The 16487-nt window shown below is 43.7% G+C and overlaps 1 protein-coding gene across 1 annotated transcript in view; it reads right to left on the minus strand.

The window, feature by feature from the left end:
* The window catches only part of nlgn2b (neuroligin 2b), a 129117-nt gene that overhangs the window by 18131 nt on the left and 94499 nt on the right, over positions 1–16487 (minus strand). The window contains exon 5 of the mRNA XM_017723935.2: positions 1804–1989. Within this exon, the coding sequence (XP_017579424.1) occupies positions 1804–1989 (186 nt within the window). The remainder of the gene's footprint in view (positions 1–1803; positions 1990–16487) is intronic.

A 16487-nucleotide genomic window follows, 5' to 3' on the forward strand; every position in this document is an offset into this window, starting at 1 on the left:
CTCTCTCTCTCTCTCTCTGTCTCTCTCTCTCTCTCTCTCTCTCTCTCTCTCTCTCTCTCTCTCTCTCTCTCTCTCGCTCGCTCTCTCTCTCTCTCGCTTTCTCTATCGCTCTCTCTCTTGCTCTCTCCTTCTCTCACTCTCTCTCTCTCTCTCTCTCTCTCTCTCTCTCTCTCTCTCTCTCTCTCTCTATCTCTCGTTCTCTCCATCTCTCGCTCTCTCTCTCTCTCCCTCTCTCTCTCGCTCACTCTTTCTCTCGCTCACGCACAGTGCACTACTCTGCCCCCCCTTTTGCTCCTATCCCTATGAAATCAATTAAGAGTCAGCTCAGCTGCAGCTGAACGCTTCTGCACCATTCTCTCTCTCTCTCTCTCTCTCTCTCTCCCTCTCTCCCTCTCTCTCTCTCTCTCTCTCTCTCTCTCTCCCTCTCTCTCTCTCTCTCTCTCTCTCTCTCTCTCTGTCTCTCTCTCTCTCTCTCTCTCTCTCTCTCTCTCCCTCTCTCCCTCTCTCTCTCTCTCTCTCTCTCTCTCCCTCTCTCCCTCTCTCCCTCTCTCCCTCTCTCTCTCTCTCTCTCCCTCTCTCCCTCTCTCCCTCTCTCCCTCTCTCTCTCTCTCTCTCACACACACATATTTACATGCTCCTCATTACGAATCTGTCTCACACACATCCATATTTATCATGCACTTCTCATTATAAAGCCGTATCAAACTCAGCCGCCTGTGTGATCTCATCATAACACCATAAATCAGCCTCATACACACGTGCACACATGCACACACACACACATACACACACACACAAGCATACACACCCCAACTTGTCATACATCAGTCTTGCTGACACACGGCCTCATCACGTCTCCCTAACTGAGCGGGACACAGGCGTGATCGCTTTACTCTCATTACAGCACCGTGTTAAACCAGCGCTGCCATAAACCCCCTTCAGACTCTCTTTAACCACACGCACCTATAGATCACACCGCACCTATAGATCACGCTGCTGAACTGCTTCAGAGTTTCCGTTTTTGAACTGATTTTGGGCTTTAGACTAAAACCCTTTCGCTCTGAGTGACCCGATACCCTCATTACGTTTATTTTATTGAAATTAACGACTAAACATTTCGTTCATAATCATAATCATAACACTACCAAATCTCATTTTGAGCTCAAACACACAGCCGGCACGTGACCAGCAAACGCAGCTTTGAACAGTTAACACACATCAAATCATCATAGTTTTCATTAAAACCCTAAAAAGTACTGAACTGCAGAAAATCAGACGGTTCTTAAAGTTCCAGACTGATTTTCAGACTTACTTTAAAACAATGGGGTCTTACTGCTCACTATGTGGCCATGAGGGACACGGATGCAGCCTCACTTCCTGCTCTAAAAGGCAGGGGTGTGGCTAAAACAAGGCCCCGCCCACATACGAAATCTCTTTGTGTTTCAGAGGTGATTTGAAAGCGTGGACTGGCATTTTTATCTATCCATTAAATTCAAATCTAAATGTCACTTTGAAAGAAAGAAAAAAACTGTTCAGGGTGTTCCCTGCCTTCTGCCCAATGACTGCTGGGATAGACTCCAGCCCCCCCCCACCCACCACCCCCAAACTCCCAGGAGGATAAGTGGCTTAATTTGATAAAATGATCCATATACTTGAACATTTGTAAGAGACTGTCACCTAAAGTTGTCAACACCTCTAAAAGTTTCAGCATAAAACATTGCAAAGGGAAACGACAATGGGGATTGCTCTAATCAGATCATGGCTTTTGATGATGAGGATGATGATGACGACGAAGGTACTTACCCTCAGAGTGATGGGACAAGATCAGCAGGTTGACGCAGGACGCCCCGGCGCCGGAGCCGAAGATAGTGATCCTTTCCTGGTCGCCCCCGAAATGGCCAATATTCTCATTGAGCCAGCGCAGAGCCTGGATCTGGTCCAGCAGGCCGTAATTCCCTTTAGCCGACTGATCTCCAGTGCTCAGAAAGCCTGCAGGAGGAGAGCACAGGAGTTAGACAGTAAGACACTGAGGCCAAAGGGCTTTCCACAAAAAAAAAACCCCACTCCTGAAGACCTTTCACAATAAGACCAGAGAATAAACACACAAGGACCAACTGCACTTTTCAACCACATCAGCGAAAATCATCTCAATCAATCAACATCTACAACCCCGATTCCATAAAAACATTGGGACGCTGTGTAAATAAAAACAGAACGCAATGATTCCCAAATCTCACTGACGTGTATTTTATTCACAGTAGAACATAGAACACATATCCGATGCTGAAAGTGAGACATTTTACCATTTCTCATAGGACTTGATGGCAGCAATGCATATCAAAAAAGTCGGGACAGGACCAATTCACAACTAACTCACATGACTGAGTATAAGAGCATTTTAGAGAGGCAGAGTCTCTCAGAAGCAAAGACGGGCAGAGGTTCACCAATCTGAGGAATAATTTCTGAAAAATGTTACTTTAGAAACTTTAGATATCCAACCATCTACAGTCCATAATATCATCTAAAGACTCAGAGAATCCGGAGAAATCCCCGTAGGCAAGAGACAAGGCCGACGGTCACTATTGGATGCTCGTGATCTTCAGGCCCTCAGGCGGCACCGCATTAAAAACAGGCCTGGCTCTGTACTGGAAATCACTGCATGGGCTCAGAAACACTTCCAGAAATCACAGCTACATTTATTCACATTTCACTCAGCGTCCCAACTTTTTTGGAATTGGCGTTGTACAATGTTACTGTTGCTAGGATTTTTTCTCCATTGCTCTGCTATCTAGTACTTACTCTCTGCATAGTTTACTGAATGGTGAACTGGATGGTTTATGGCATTTATTGTGCACTATCTGGCCAAAAGTCTGTAGACGCCAGCATTTCTTCTGAAATGAAGGGTATGAATAGAGAGTCTGTCTTAACAGTAACAGCCTCTACTCATCTGGGGAGGCTTTACACTAGATGTTGGAACATTGCTGTAAGGATTTGATTGAGCATTAGTGAGGTCAGGTACTGATGTTGGACAACCATCCCAAAGGTATTGGATGGACAATTAGAGTTAGGCCTTCTGTTCAGGCCATAAAAGACCAAACTTGCTCCAGAAAAAATCGAAATAACCCACCCTTATGCAAATGCTAGTTTCTGCTATTGCTTCAAGCTTGTAAAAGACATTCTAACTGTTTTATTTAAAGCTTATAAAAGACATCAGCATTACTCGAGCTTGTATCAGTTTTACAGTGATTCAGTAAAGAGTCCTGACATAGAGCTGCCACCACTGTTTTCCCTTCCTAACAACTAACCGGAGCAGTGCTTAGATGATGGCCCATATTCAAAGTCAGTGATGTATCTAGAACTTCCAGAAGGACTACAGTGACACTTCTTTTCTCACTAAAATGGTCCCCATTGTAATTCCGAATTAATGTGTAAGGCCTTGAGTCCAGCCCCTGAAGCCCTAACCAATAGGAGAGCTCGCCTGGCTGTTTCTATCTATTTTCCTAATTGTGAACTTAAGACTTTAAGACATTAGCTTTCTTTTTTTATTTGGAATATCAACATGTCATTTGACAAATGGTGCCCTAATGTTTGCACGACGTATTTATGGCCATATGCAAATATTAGGGCACCATTTGTCAAATGACATGTTGATATTCCAAATAAAAAAAGAAAGTTAATGTCTTAAAGTCTTATGCATGTATAGCAAAAAAAATATAATAATAATAATATTAATGACTTAACCTTTTAATGATGCTATTGTTATGGTAACAACCCAGAACACCCATCTGGCAAAAATGCTTATGTAACGTTTATGTAATAGATTTTCTGTCTTTTTTTAGACTAATGTATTTTATTAATGTAGAACTGATGTCTATTAAAATGAATCATCATTTCTCTGTAGGCCTAAATAATTACATAATGCAGATTGATTGTATATCAAAACAACAATGCCTCTAGACTCGTATGGGTTAAGAACAGTCTATAATAAGCAGCTTTAAGGCGCGCTGCATTTTTATAGCACTCTCTTTGGCTGCTAATGGCTGTTGTAAGTGTGTCATATGCATACAGAGCAGGTGGGTTTTGTGGGCTGGGTTGGGGGGGGGGAGGGCTTAAAGCTGATCACTGCTTTTAGGAGCTTTAACAATACAGCCTTAAATCCACTTTCCGCGAATACTGATTGACGCCTTACAGCCGGAGCCAGGGCCGACACGTCCACTAACACAATACGACCAATCAGCTCGAGCACGTCTTTTACTACGATGCATTTCAAGCTCTGAAATACTGGCGCAAATCGAGTTAAGCTAGTTACCGTTTTTACGTATTCGGCCTGAAAGGAATGAAATGAAATGAGGTTGGATGCAGAGAGGAGAGAATTTCAGGCAAAATTCCATCTAAGAAAGCCGTCTCTCTCAGGCTTTTTACATCACGAGCAAAGAAAAGAGAGGAGAAGAGAGGAATGGGGGGGGGGGGGGGGGCGGACACAAAAATAGAATGGAAGTTAAAAGCTCTCTGCCCTTCAGACCTAATATCCAAGAGTGAGCGGGAGCAGGTGAGTGGTAAGCCTGTGCATGTGTGTGTTAGAAAGATGGAAAATATGTCTAAGAGATAAAAGAGAAGGGGGCAAAATGAGCGTGAAAAAGACATTATGCCCATTTGCTGCTGAAACACTTAAAACACGCGAGTATTTTATCATGTGGGAACATTTTGGGGAATATTTTATGGTTTCGGCCACCGCCGAACACCCAAAAGCACACGACAGACAATGAGCCGCGATGGGGAGGAGGATGAAGGATGTATTAAACAGGATCTTGGTGCATCATTCGATGCAGGTGACCAACTGATCAAGGCGATTCATCCACTTGAGGCCTCTCAAGCACAGCTTGATCATGGTTTAGATCATAATGGACAAACAGGGCTGTTTCTTGTTGCATTAAGAAATAATTCATCTAAAACTCCTTTGGAGTTCCTCAAGGTTCTGTTACAGGACCACTTCTTTTCTGTTACATGTAGGATAAATGATCAGGAAATCATGCACTTATGCATTTCTATTCCCAGCCCATCCAGAGGATGTCAAGACTGCCTTCTGGAAGGCAGTTCTCAGTGGACATTGCATAATTTCTCAGTGGACATCGCTTAATTTCTCAGTGGATGTGGCAAAATTACAAAATTATTTTCAGCCTTTATTTATTTATGCCACAATGAGATACTGATGCTTGATACTAAATTACAGCAAAAATGGATGTTTGAGAAATTTCCTGTATATTTCGGATACATTTTTTAATTCTATTCAAAACTCCCTAAATGTATGCAATTTTTTCCAAATTTTGAAAAAAATTAAACCTCATTACATAATTCACATTGATATTTTTATTTGTTCTCCTATATTTATGCGCCTGTTTATATTTGCTGACATGCTTTGCTGCTGAGATAAAGTGCCTGCCATCCTAAATCCCCCCGGGGCTGTGGAGACATGACTTTAATAAAATGAGAGAAAAGCCCCCCGAGTCACTGTCCACTGCTTTTAAACAGCAGAAACATTACAACGGCGAAGCATGTCTCCATCTCACTCTCCTGCAATAACAGCTCAGTGGAGCGTCCTTGGATGGAGAACGGTCTGTCATATCTTAAGCAGCATTGATTTCCAGGCAATATTATCGGCTAGTTTTCCCAACTGGTATAAACGTCCCACTCTGGGGCAGGAGAGGTCGTTTGAAATACAAGGCCTTCATTTTCCCCTAATGAGTCACCTAACCAGCCTGGCATGATGCAGGTCATGCAGTTCAGGCAGAGACGGACTCTAACGCACCAGGCAGGAAAGCGTGTGGTGTGTTTATTGGTGCAAAGTCATAGTCCAAGTCCACTGCAGGGGGCAGACAGGTTTAACACAGACCGAACCTCAGTGGCAAATACGGCTTAAAGTGCTGGTCCTGCCACAGTTTCCCTCTTATCTCTGTAGGTGATCAACCACGTCACGATGTAGCTAAGTAATAGTGCACCAATTAGCTGCCTAAAATAATGAACATTCACCTCGAATTGTATTCAATAATCTCTAATAGACTTGCTTAACCTCTTCAACTCCTCGGGACCACCGGTGGCTCCAAAACGCACTTCATGTTCTTCATAACGTTCATATTCCATAAGCTCCATTCAGAAGCTGGGCGTCGTGTGAGGCTGTAGCTCTTCTCTCCAGTCTAATAGAAGGTGATGTCATTTTAAACCCTTATAATAAAAGAAACTGAACTCAGTTTGTTTTTCTACTGAAAGTCGACCCGTTTTTCCCCAAATCTGGGCTCTAAACTATAAACAGACGGCGTCTCTTCAGTGATCTGCTCTGGAAACGTTACAAAAATCCAAAATCTCTTGGTGCTGAAGCTTTAAGAGTTCCTTTCACTGGAACTAAGGGGCCGAGCCCAACTCCTGAAAAACACCCCCACACCATGATCCCCCCTCCACCAAACTTTACACTCAGCACAATGCAGTCAGACAAGTATCGTCTCCTGGCAACCGCCAAACCCAGACTCGTCCATCGGATTTCCAGACGGAGAAGCGTGATTGGTCACTCCAGAGAACACGTCTCCACTGCTCTAGAGTCCAGTTAACTTGTGCTGTCATTTTACATGGCCGACCACTTCATGGCTGAGTTGTTGTCGTTCCCAATCGCTTCCACTTTGTTATAATCCCACTGACAGTCGACTGTGGAATATTTAATAGTGAGGAAATTTCACGACTGGACTTGCTGCACAGGTGGCGTCCGATCACGGTACCACGCTGGAATTCACTGAGCTCCTGAGAGCGACCCATTCTTTCACTAATGTCTGTAGAAGCAGTCTGCAGGCCTAGGGGCTCGGCTTTATACACCTGTGGACATGGAAGTGACTGGAACACCTGAATTCAGTGATTTGGATGGGCGAGTGAAAACATTTGAAAATATAGTGTATGAAAGCAATTCAGGCCCCAACATATCTACTCCCACACTCGTTAAAAGATGGTTCTTTGAAGGGTTCTTTAGCAAAGACAACGAGTCAATATATAACCATGAGATGAAATGGAAAGGGCGACTCGGCAGATTCAGAAAATGTTTGAACTGTGTTTCTGCACTGGATCATCACAAAGACACAGAAACGCATATAGAAACATCGATTGTGACGCATGCACGAGTTCATGGACCCAAGAGGGTTAAAGAGGATTCACTCATTAGAAGGGCTGCCTGGACCGGTAGGCTGTCACCCTGACCACTGCCATCCTTGTGCTCGGCCAGATGAAGACATCACACAGTGGACGGATTCGAGCGCCTCGCCTCGAGGAGCACAGACTGGCTCCTCGACTCAGCTTGATTGGGGGAATATCTAATGGCAGTTCGGACGTCCGCCCAACCACCATGTGAGCAGTGCGCTCACTGATTGATGGAGTGATTGACAGCCTGAATGGAGCTGCTCAGCCATCGGAGGAGATATTGACTGATGAGCTGTGCATTCTGGCATAGCATACACACACACACACACACACACACACACACACACACACACACACACACACACACACACACACACGCATACACACGATCCGTCTGCCATCACATTAACCTTCTGCAGAGCTGTTTGCTGCTGTTGCCTGGCAACCAGCCACTGCCAATATCGGAGAGATGCGTTCTGCAGCTCCATGGACGCAGGTACACCTTTTCAGACAATGAGGAACCGTCCAAGAACACACTTTTGTGTGATTTAAAGTAATTATTACATTGTCACACAATCCCTGTCAGCACCTACCCCTGGATTCTGCCTGCACATGAAATATAAACATATAAATTATGTGTGACTGTAAACAGCAGCTCAAATGTGTAAACTGTTGCTCTTATTTAATCCCTATAGACCGGCTGCCCTTTACGCTGTGGGAACATTTCATTTACATTCATTCCTTTCATGATGAATGGAACAACAGAAAGAGTTCGGAATTACTCGGGGGAAAATTTTGCTGTATTAATGTACTTTTCCATATTTACATTGAAAAGACTGTATAACAGCCCATCTGTGTCTCATTACCTCTCTCTCTCTTTCATTTCATTCTCTGTGGCTATCGTTCCTCCTTTCTCACTTATCTCTCTCTCATTCTCTCCCTTTCTTCTCTCTCTCTCTCCTCTATTTTCTCTGTTGTTCACTTCCTTCATCTCTGTCTCCTCTGCTTTTTCCCTTCTGTCTCTTTCTCTTCTACCTCTCACTTTTCTCTCCTTTGCTACCATTCTTTCTCTGTCGTACCCATTCTCTCTCTCTCTCTCTCTCTCTCTCTCTCTGTGCATGTGCTGAGGTGGTCGTCCTGCTGACTTTAGCGCTGAGTGGAGCAGTTTGGGGGCCGGACTCATGCATATTCAACAGCAGCTTCAAGTCCAGCAACCGCAAAAAAAGAGAAGATGAGAGAGAGGAAGGTGTGATGGAGAGAAACGAAAGGAAGTGAGAGAGAGAGAGAGAGAGAGAGAGATGACCTAAATGCAAAGACAAAGGCTTAAGGATTAAATATACACTCCATAAAAGCACCACAAACACCTACTTTGTGCTTCCACTAACTGGCCACTTTATTAGAAACACCTACCTTGTGCTTCCACTCACTGGCCACTTTATTAGAAACACCTACCTTGTACTTCCACTCACTGGCCACTTTCTTAGAAACACCCACCTTGTGCTTCCACTAACTGGCCACTTTATTAGAAACACCCACCTTGTGCTTCCACTCACTGGCCACTTTATTAGAAACACCCACCTTGTGCTTCCACTACCTGGCCACTTTATTAGAAACACCTACCTTGTGCTTCCACTACCTGGCCACTTTATTAGAAACACCTACCTTGTGCTTCCAATAACAGCATTACATTGCCATGATTTAGACCCAGCAGTCATATCAGGCAGCAAAGCCTCCAAAATGATACCTTCATCAGGTGATATGGTTGGTGATCTGATTTCTTTTGCAGCTCTTTTTCATAAAGGTTGTACTGTAATCATCACAACATAAAGACTGACACTACAACAGCCAGTCGGCTTTTTCAAGTGTGCAAAAACATGAAAAACAAGGGAGAAACTGAGTTTTTGGTGTGACGATGATGATATGTAATTACATTTGGATCATCTAGCAAAAACGAAAGTAATAACTCCGGACCTGCTGAGGGTTCAGTGAAGAGCTGGGTGAAAGAGCGGAGCGTATGAAGATGAAGGAGAACAGAAAGTTATTAGACTGCCTGACTGGAACACGGAGTCCTGTTTGTCCTCTTTATTGCTGTGAGGGAAAAAGGAGCCGGAGGTTTCTCCTCACAGCAACAGCGGCAGCGCTCCTGCTCTATAAAAAGAGCGGTGAGCTCCGCTGTACTCCAAAATAGCTAATCAGGCGTTGTAGGCATCATCAATAATCCATGAGGATGAACGATATTAGGGTGTTGTGCTCGACTGCACGGAGCCAGAGAGGCTGAAGGAGGAAGCACCAGGGTCGCGCTGATCGACGGCCTGCGGATATTTCTGACCCTGATGAGGGCGTTTGGTCGGAAAGGGCCTGTGATCTCACTTATTTTAGTGTTTGATGTAGAATACAAACACAAACAATGCGCAAACAACCTTTAAACCCAGTCCATTCGGTCCATATATGGAACCTAAGCTGCACTCTGTGTTTTTGTGATGTCACAAAAAGCGGCAAATATGCATACATTTGCCTACAGTAGTTTAACACCTCACTCTCACTGAAGTTATAAACGGTGTACACTGAAGTTATAAGCAGTGTTTCAGCCCGAGCTGCTTCCAGAATGATGCACAGCCAATTAGAACAGAGCTCATTTGCATATATCAGTCTTAAAGGCACGGTAACAAAAAACAAAAACAGCCTGTTTAATTCGTTTTTCAGTCTTTGACATAATTTGAAAATGCCTGTCGCCCTTTACATTGTGTGTATCTTTCATGATGAAGGGACCAAAAGAAACGACCCAGAATTACTTGGAAAAATCTCTGGTTCCATTGACTTCCATTAAAAGTGAAGCAGGTTTTTTCCTTCTCCTGTAAAGTCACCATCTTGGCGATACGAGATTTTGTTCCGGCAGCAGTGAAATGAGAAATGAGTATATGACTCTTTTTGGTGCACAAATGTTTTCCATCAGAAGGAAGGAATAAATGTAGAATATGGACCCTATAAAAAAAACAAACAAACAACAAAAAAAAAAAACAAAAGCTTCATGGACCAGCAGAGCGTGGATGCTGGTTGGATGAGTGTGTTGTTGTCTTTCCGCCACATTAAGGCATCAAAAAGGCTTTTAGATCCTGGCCTGTGATGGATCCTTTATCCAATCAGGCTGCCATGTAACAGCAGTATGAAATCAATAGGGCTAATGGTGCTGGAGCAGATGCTGATGTATGAAACGTGTTTTTATGTCGTCCATCACGCGCAGCCAGCAGGTCGTCTCTTATGTGTGTTTTTTTTTTTTGGCGGGATCATTTGTGTTTTCAACAAAGGAGACACAGAAACATTCATGATACACTTCTCAAAGAGAGTAAATGAAGAATGAAGCATAATAATAATAATAATAATAATAATAATAATAATAATAATAAGTGCTTCACAGACAGATGATTAAGCGTATAAGTGATAGAATAAACTGAATATTCATTTATAATCATATAAGAAAATGACACAGATTAAAAAAATAATCACCAAAAAAAAACTTGAAGTAAGAACACTGTGAGAGCGCCCGCTGTTCATCAGAGTGCCATCGCTCCCCAGTTTCAGTCTCCATTTCCCAAACGCTTTAGCCGCGTTTTACAGTAGAAATAAATGGAGCTCATTATGCTGGTAGTGAACTACGCCGCCTGACTCAGCCGCCTCAGAACCAGAGAAATGGGGCTTAAACAAAAGGCAGGACCCTGCTGGGGTTCATCCTAAAGTTAGGACAGGATTCAGGAGGTTTAGTCTAGTTAGGATGTTTGTGTGATGCTGTTTTCTTATCTGGAGTTAAGGATGAGATCATGAAGGTAGAAGCTCTTATTCTGTAACAGCTATTGTACTAAATTGACATTTCTGCATTAAGGAAGTTTCTGTAATACAGAAATAAACAAAACACCATAAAATAGACCAAAGACCACAAGATGATACACCATACAAGAATACAAAGACCAGCCACAAACTAGGAAAAACACAGGGCTTAAATACAACGGGCAAACAAGATACAGGTGGCTAACCAGACACAGGTGGAATTAATCAAGGGCAGGGTCTGAAAACAAGGGGGCAGGACCGGGAAGAACTCAAAGAAAACAAAAGCACATGGACAGGACTAGAAGGTAAACACAAGCACATGGACATGACTGGAAAGGGCCAATCATGACAGCTAATATTAATAATGATTTACCTTTTTAAGTTAACAGCTCATTTTCAGATTTTTTCTAATCTTGAAATAATTTTAAATGTTTAGTTATAAAAATAATAATGAAAATAATTTTACATACAGTGGAGTGGAAATGAACTTGATGGATATTTTTATTAACATAATCATATAAAATAATCGATTAAAAAAGCAAGTAAAATTGAACTAAACTATTTTGAAATTCAAATTGAATTAAATTAAATTTATTATTATTATAATGATAAAAATTGTAAAATTTTACTTTTTTTTTACATTGTTTTGTTTTATTTTTGCACATAAAATTGCCCTCAGCTCAGCCAAAGGCACCTCTATTTTCTTTTAATTTAAAAACGAATAAAGAATAAGATATATCGGATAGCTAACTCAAGTTTCCTTTATCTCAGTGCTTGCTGATTCGCTGTTATAAACAGCAAGTTATTGTTTTTTAATTAAAGTGGTAGCTAAATATCGCTGCTGTCAGAACAAAACCTTGTATCTCCATTTTTGTCATTTTTCAGTTTTTGGTATAATTTGAAAGGACCTGTTGCTCTTTATATTGTGTGTAAATTTCATGATGAAAGGACCAGAAAAAATGACCCAAAATGACTTGGAGAGACGTCTGGTTCCATTGACTTTCATTAAAAGAAGAGTATGTTTTTGCCTCCTTCTGTAAAGTTTCCATTTTGGAGGTACGAGGTTTTGGTCTGATAACGGCGATATGTTAAGTCATGTTTTGGAAATACTAATCTGCATACTCAGATTTGTGTATGAACTTTCAGTCTAAAGTGGCAAAACAAAGTAAATAAACAATGACCAGTGAGAATACGAACGCAGTACTGACACTATACAGTGCCCAATTTCTCTAATAGGGAGTTATTATAAGTATGGATGTTGGAGTGACATCAATCCGAAATCCGTGTTATGATAACTCAAACTGGATGGATAAATAATCACGTTCGTAGGATAAACATAGCAGGAGCTAATATGATGTAGCCGCAGCAGCCGCTGTATGGCAGCTCTGTCAAATCGGGCCCTTCATTTACTGCCGCGGAGGCGGATATGAGGCATGAATCTCATCACGCTTCCCCCGACACACAGATATGAAATGACATTTACATTTTTTATTTTGTTTAATTTTTTTTTTCCAAAAATCATCATCTTCTCATGATGCTGGAATGCCAACGCGGCAGACTTTCATTGTTTCCTCTTAAATTAGAATTCATAATGAGGCGATTAGAGGCCACATCAGAAGTGAGAAGCTCTCTGCTGAAATATAAATACCTCAAAGCAAACAAGCTGGAGAAGCGCGCACCACGCGGAATCGTAATTTGGGGATTTTTGCGTTCGCTGGTAGCATCGAGGAGAAAAACATAAACCAGCGGAAAAGTCTCGCACGGAATTAGGAACCTAATTAGGGTAATCTGGCTCTGCAAATAGGGCGGATTTGATGAAGGGACGGAAACGCAGAGTGAGTGAGAGACGGGGAGCTACATGGAAGGACTAAAGCAGAGAAGAAGGACGAAGTGGAATGGTGAGATTAGATGTGGTGATGAAGATGAAGAAAAAAGAAGAGCTTGAATGTTGGTGTTTGGTGGAGAATGTGGGTGTTTGGTGGAGAATGTGGGTGTTTGATGGAGAATAACAGATAAAATGAACAGACAGAGACAGAGACAGAGACAGAGAGAGAGAGAGAGAGAGAGGGAGAGGAGAGAGAGAGAGATGGAGAGGAGAGAGTGAGGGATGGAAAGACAGGGAGAGAGATGGAGAGAGAGAGAGAGAGAGAGAGAGAGAGAGAGAGAGAGAGAGAGAGAGAGAGAGAGAGAGATGGAAAGACAGGGAGAGAGAGGGAGAGAGAGAGAGAGAGAGGGAGAGGAGAGAGAGAGATGGAAAGACAGGGAGAGAGATGGAGAGAGAGAGGGAGAGGGAGAGGAGAGAGAGAGAGATGGAGAGGAGAGAGAGAGGGATGGAAAGACAGGGAGAGAGATGGAGAGAGAGAGAGAGGGAGAGGAGAGAGAGATGGAAAGACAGGGAGAGAGAGGGAGAGAGAGAGAGGCAGAGGAGAGAGAGAGAGAGATGGAAAGACAGGGAGAGAGATGGAGAGAGAGAGAGAGAGAGAGGAGAGAGAGAGAGAGAGAGAGAGATGGAAAGACAAGGAGAGAGATGGAAAGACAGGGAGAGAGATGGAAAGACAGGGAGAGAGATGGAGAGAGAGAGAGAGAGAGAGAGAGAGAGAGAGAGAGAGAGAGAGATGGAAAGACAAGGAGAGAGATGGAGAGAGAGAGAGAGAGAGAGAGAGAGAGAGAGAGAGAGAGAGAGAGAGAGATGGAAAGACAGGGAGAGAGAGGGAGAGAGAGAGAGAGAGAGGGAGAGGAGAGAGAGAGATGGAAAGACAGGGAGAGAGATGGAGAGAGAGAGAGAGAGAGAGAGAGGGAGAGGAGAGAGTGAGGGATGGAAAGACAGGGAGAGAGATGGAGAGAGAGAGAGAGAGAGAGAGAGAGAGAGAGAGAGAGAGATGGAAAGACAGGGAGAGAGAGGGAGAGAGAGAGAGAGAGAGGGAGAGGAGAGAGAGAGATGGAAAGACAGGGAGAGAGATGGAGAGAGAGAGGGAGAGGGAGAGGAGAGAGAGAGAGAGATGGAGAGGAGAGAGAGAGGGATGGAAAGACAGGGAGAGAGATGGAGAGAGAGAGAGAGGGAGAGGAGAGAGAGATGGAAAGACAGGGAGAGAGAGGGAGAGAGAGAGAGAGAGGCAGAGGAGAGAGAGAGAGAGATGGAAAGACAGGGAGAGAGATGGAGAGAGAGAGAGAGAGAGAGAGGAGAGAGAGAGAGAGAGAGAGAGAGAGAGATGGAAAGACAAGGAGAGAGATGGAAAGACAGGGAGAGAGATGGAAAGACAGGGAGAGAAATGGAGAGAGAGAGAGAGAGAGAGAGAGAGAGAGATGGAAAGACAAGGAGAGAGATGGAGAGAGAGAGAGAGAGAGAGAGAGGGAGAGGAGAGAGAGAGAGAGATGGAAAGACAAGGAGAGAGATGGAGAGATAGGGAAGAAGTCAGAAGGGCAGAAATGGTGAATGACTGAGGCCGAGCTGGAGAGAAAGAGCTGCTCTCGTTCGCGTGGCCGAGGCACGGAGGCATCTTCCCCAGAGTTCATTAATTAGTTAATTAGTTAATTAGTCTGAACAGATGGCTGTGCCACACAAATCAGCAGCTCGTTCGAGCTGTGGGCTGCAAGGTGTGGGGAGAGAGAGAGAGAGAGAGAGAGAGAGAGAGGAGAGAAGAGCGAGAGAGAGAGCGAGAGAGAGAGAGAGAGAGAGAGAGAGAGAGAGAGAGAGAGAGAGAGAGAGAGACAGAGAGAGAGAGAGAGAGAGGGAGAGAGAGGGACAGAGAGAGAGAGAGAGGGAGAGAGAGGGAGAGAGAGAGAGAGAGAGAGAGAGAGAGAGAGAGGGAGAGAGGAGAGAAGAGAGAGAGAGAGACAGAGAGAGAGAGAGAGAGAGAGAGAGAGAGAGAGAGAGAGAGAGAGAGAGAGAGAGAGAGAGAGAGAGATTTGAGCTTTGCTCAGATGTGAAGCTAAAAAACAAGCTGTGAACACTAACACAGACAGACTGCAGTGCGGGTCTCTGGGCATCCTGTGTGTGTGTGTGTGTGTGTGTGTGTGTGTGTGTGTGTGTGTGTGTGTTACTCATAAAGACATGAAAACAGTGACGGAAGAGCAGCATGGAATCCTGCACGGGTCAGGAGGCAGAAACAATACGTCAGTCTGTTTTCTGTGCTTCTCTCAATGAGTAAAACACGCAGTACAGTGCAGAATTCAGACACTGTCATTCATTTATTTCATTTCCATTCAACGTGGCCATTAAATACAAGTTATTAATTTTTCAGGAGATGTTTCTGAGGATGTAATATACGAGATAATCCTCTAGCATTAGGAGGGAGAAATTCAACGGCAAATAAGTGAGTTCCCAAAACTGGATATTCATGAAAAGATGAAAAATGTGGCTCCTAACAACCACCTGGAAGAGCCGGTTGACACTTAAACTGTCCCCATCAGATAAACAGCGCTTAAAGCTTTGAACTCTGAGAGAGAGGAGAAGATCAAGCTGCTTCAGATCTGAAAACAAGTGAAGTGTTGGGCCTATAAGACCCTCCAAAGGGAGGTTTTTCAGAGACTCCAAACAGAGATATGACAAAAAAAAGAAAAACCAACGAGACGGAGATCAAGAGACCAAACACCTTAAATGGTGCAGCAGTTCTGAAGCGTTTACGGTGGAACAGGAAAATTCGAACAAGAAGCTTCATACCACTGAAGAATTAGGGGGGATGATAATAAATAACTGCCCCCCTCTTTGAAGCCGTATGATCCCTAAATGTAACTAAAGCCCAGCAGTGAGGAGCTGAACTTTCCCCTCCTCTGCTGTCCCTGCAGACGGGCAGGGTCGCCTACAGAGCAGCGCTAGTAGCTGTTAATGAAGTGGTGCTCTTTTATTAGAGGGTCTCATTTCAGAGGGAAGATCTCAACCACTACACTTCATAACTCAGTTCCAAGGGGCAAGGAGATACTCGAAAACAAGGGATAGGGGTAAAAATAAGAAATGGGATTGGGCCTAAGACTGAGCCTTGGAGGTGTGTCTGCAGATTCTTTGAGGAGCTGAAAGTGAGTCTCCTGAAAAGGAAGCTGGGAGGTAAAGAGTGATGCACTGACCCTCACACAGCTGAGAGTAGATGCAGTTGCTGAGACTTTTGCATGATTTTCTGTCAGATGTGAAGGGTGATCTCTGACGTTTGGACAGAATTGTGCATGTGCGTGTGTGTGTGCGTGTGTTGTGTGTGTTTGTGTGTGTTGTGTGTGTGTGTATGTGTTGTGTGTGTGTGTGTGGCCGATTCCACATCATCGTTTGTTTGAATGAATTCTCCGCTTCGCTGCAGATTCAAAAAAGCCGTTCTGATGGTTTATTTTTAGCTTGTTCCCATCTCTCATCTCTCACCACCACCCCTCTCTCTCTTTCTCCCTGTCTGCCCTCTCTCTCCTCCTCTATCTGTTTCCTTCCCTCTCCTTCTCCTCCTCCTCTATCTGTTTCTTTTCCTCTCCTCCTCCTCTGTCTCTCTGTATCCTTCCCTCTCTCGTCTCTCTGT

Source organism: Pygocentrus nattereri, chromosome 18, assembly GCF_015220715.1.
Source record: "Pygocentrus nattereri isolate fPygNat1 chromosome 18, fPygNat1.pri, whole genome shotgun sequence".
Classification (NCBI taxonomy): Eukaryota; Metazoa; Chordata; class Actinopteri; order Characiformes; family Serrasalmidae; genus Pygocentrus; species Pygocentrus nattereri.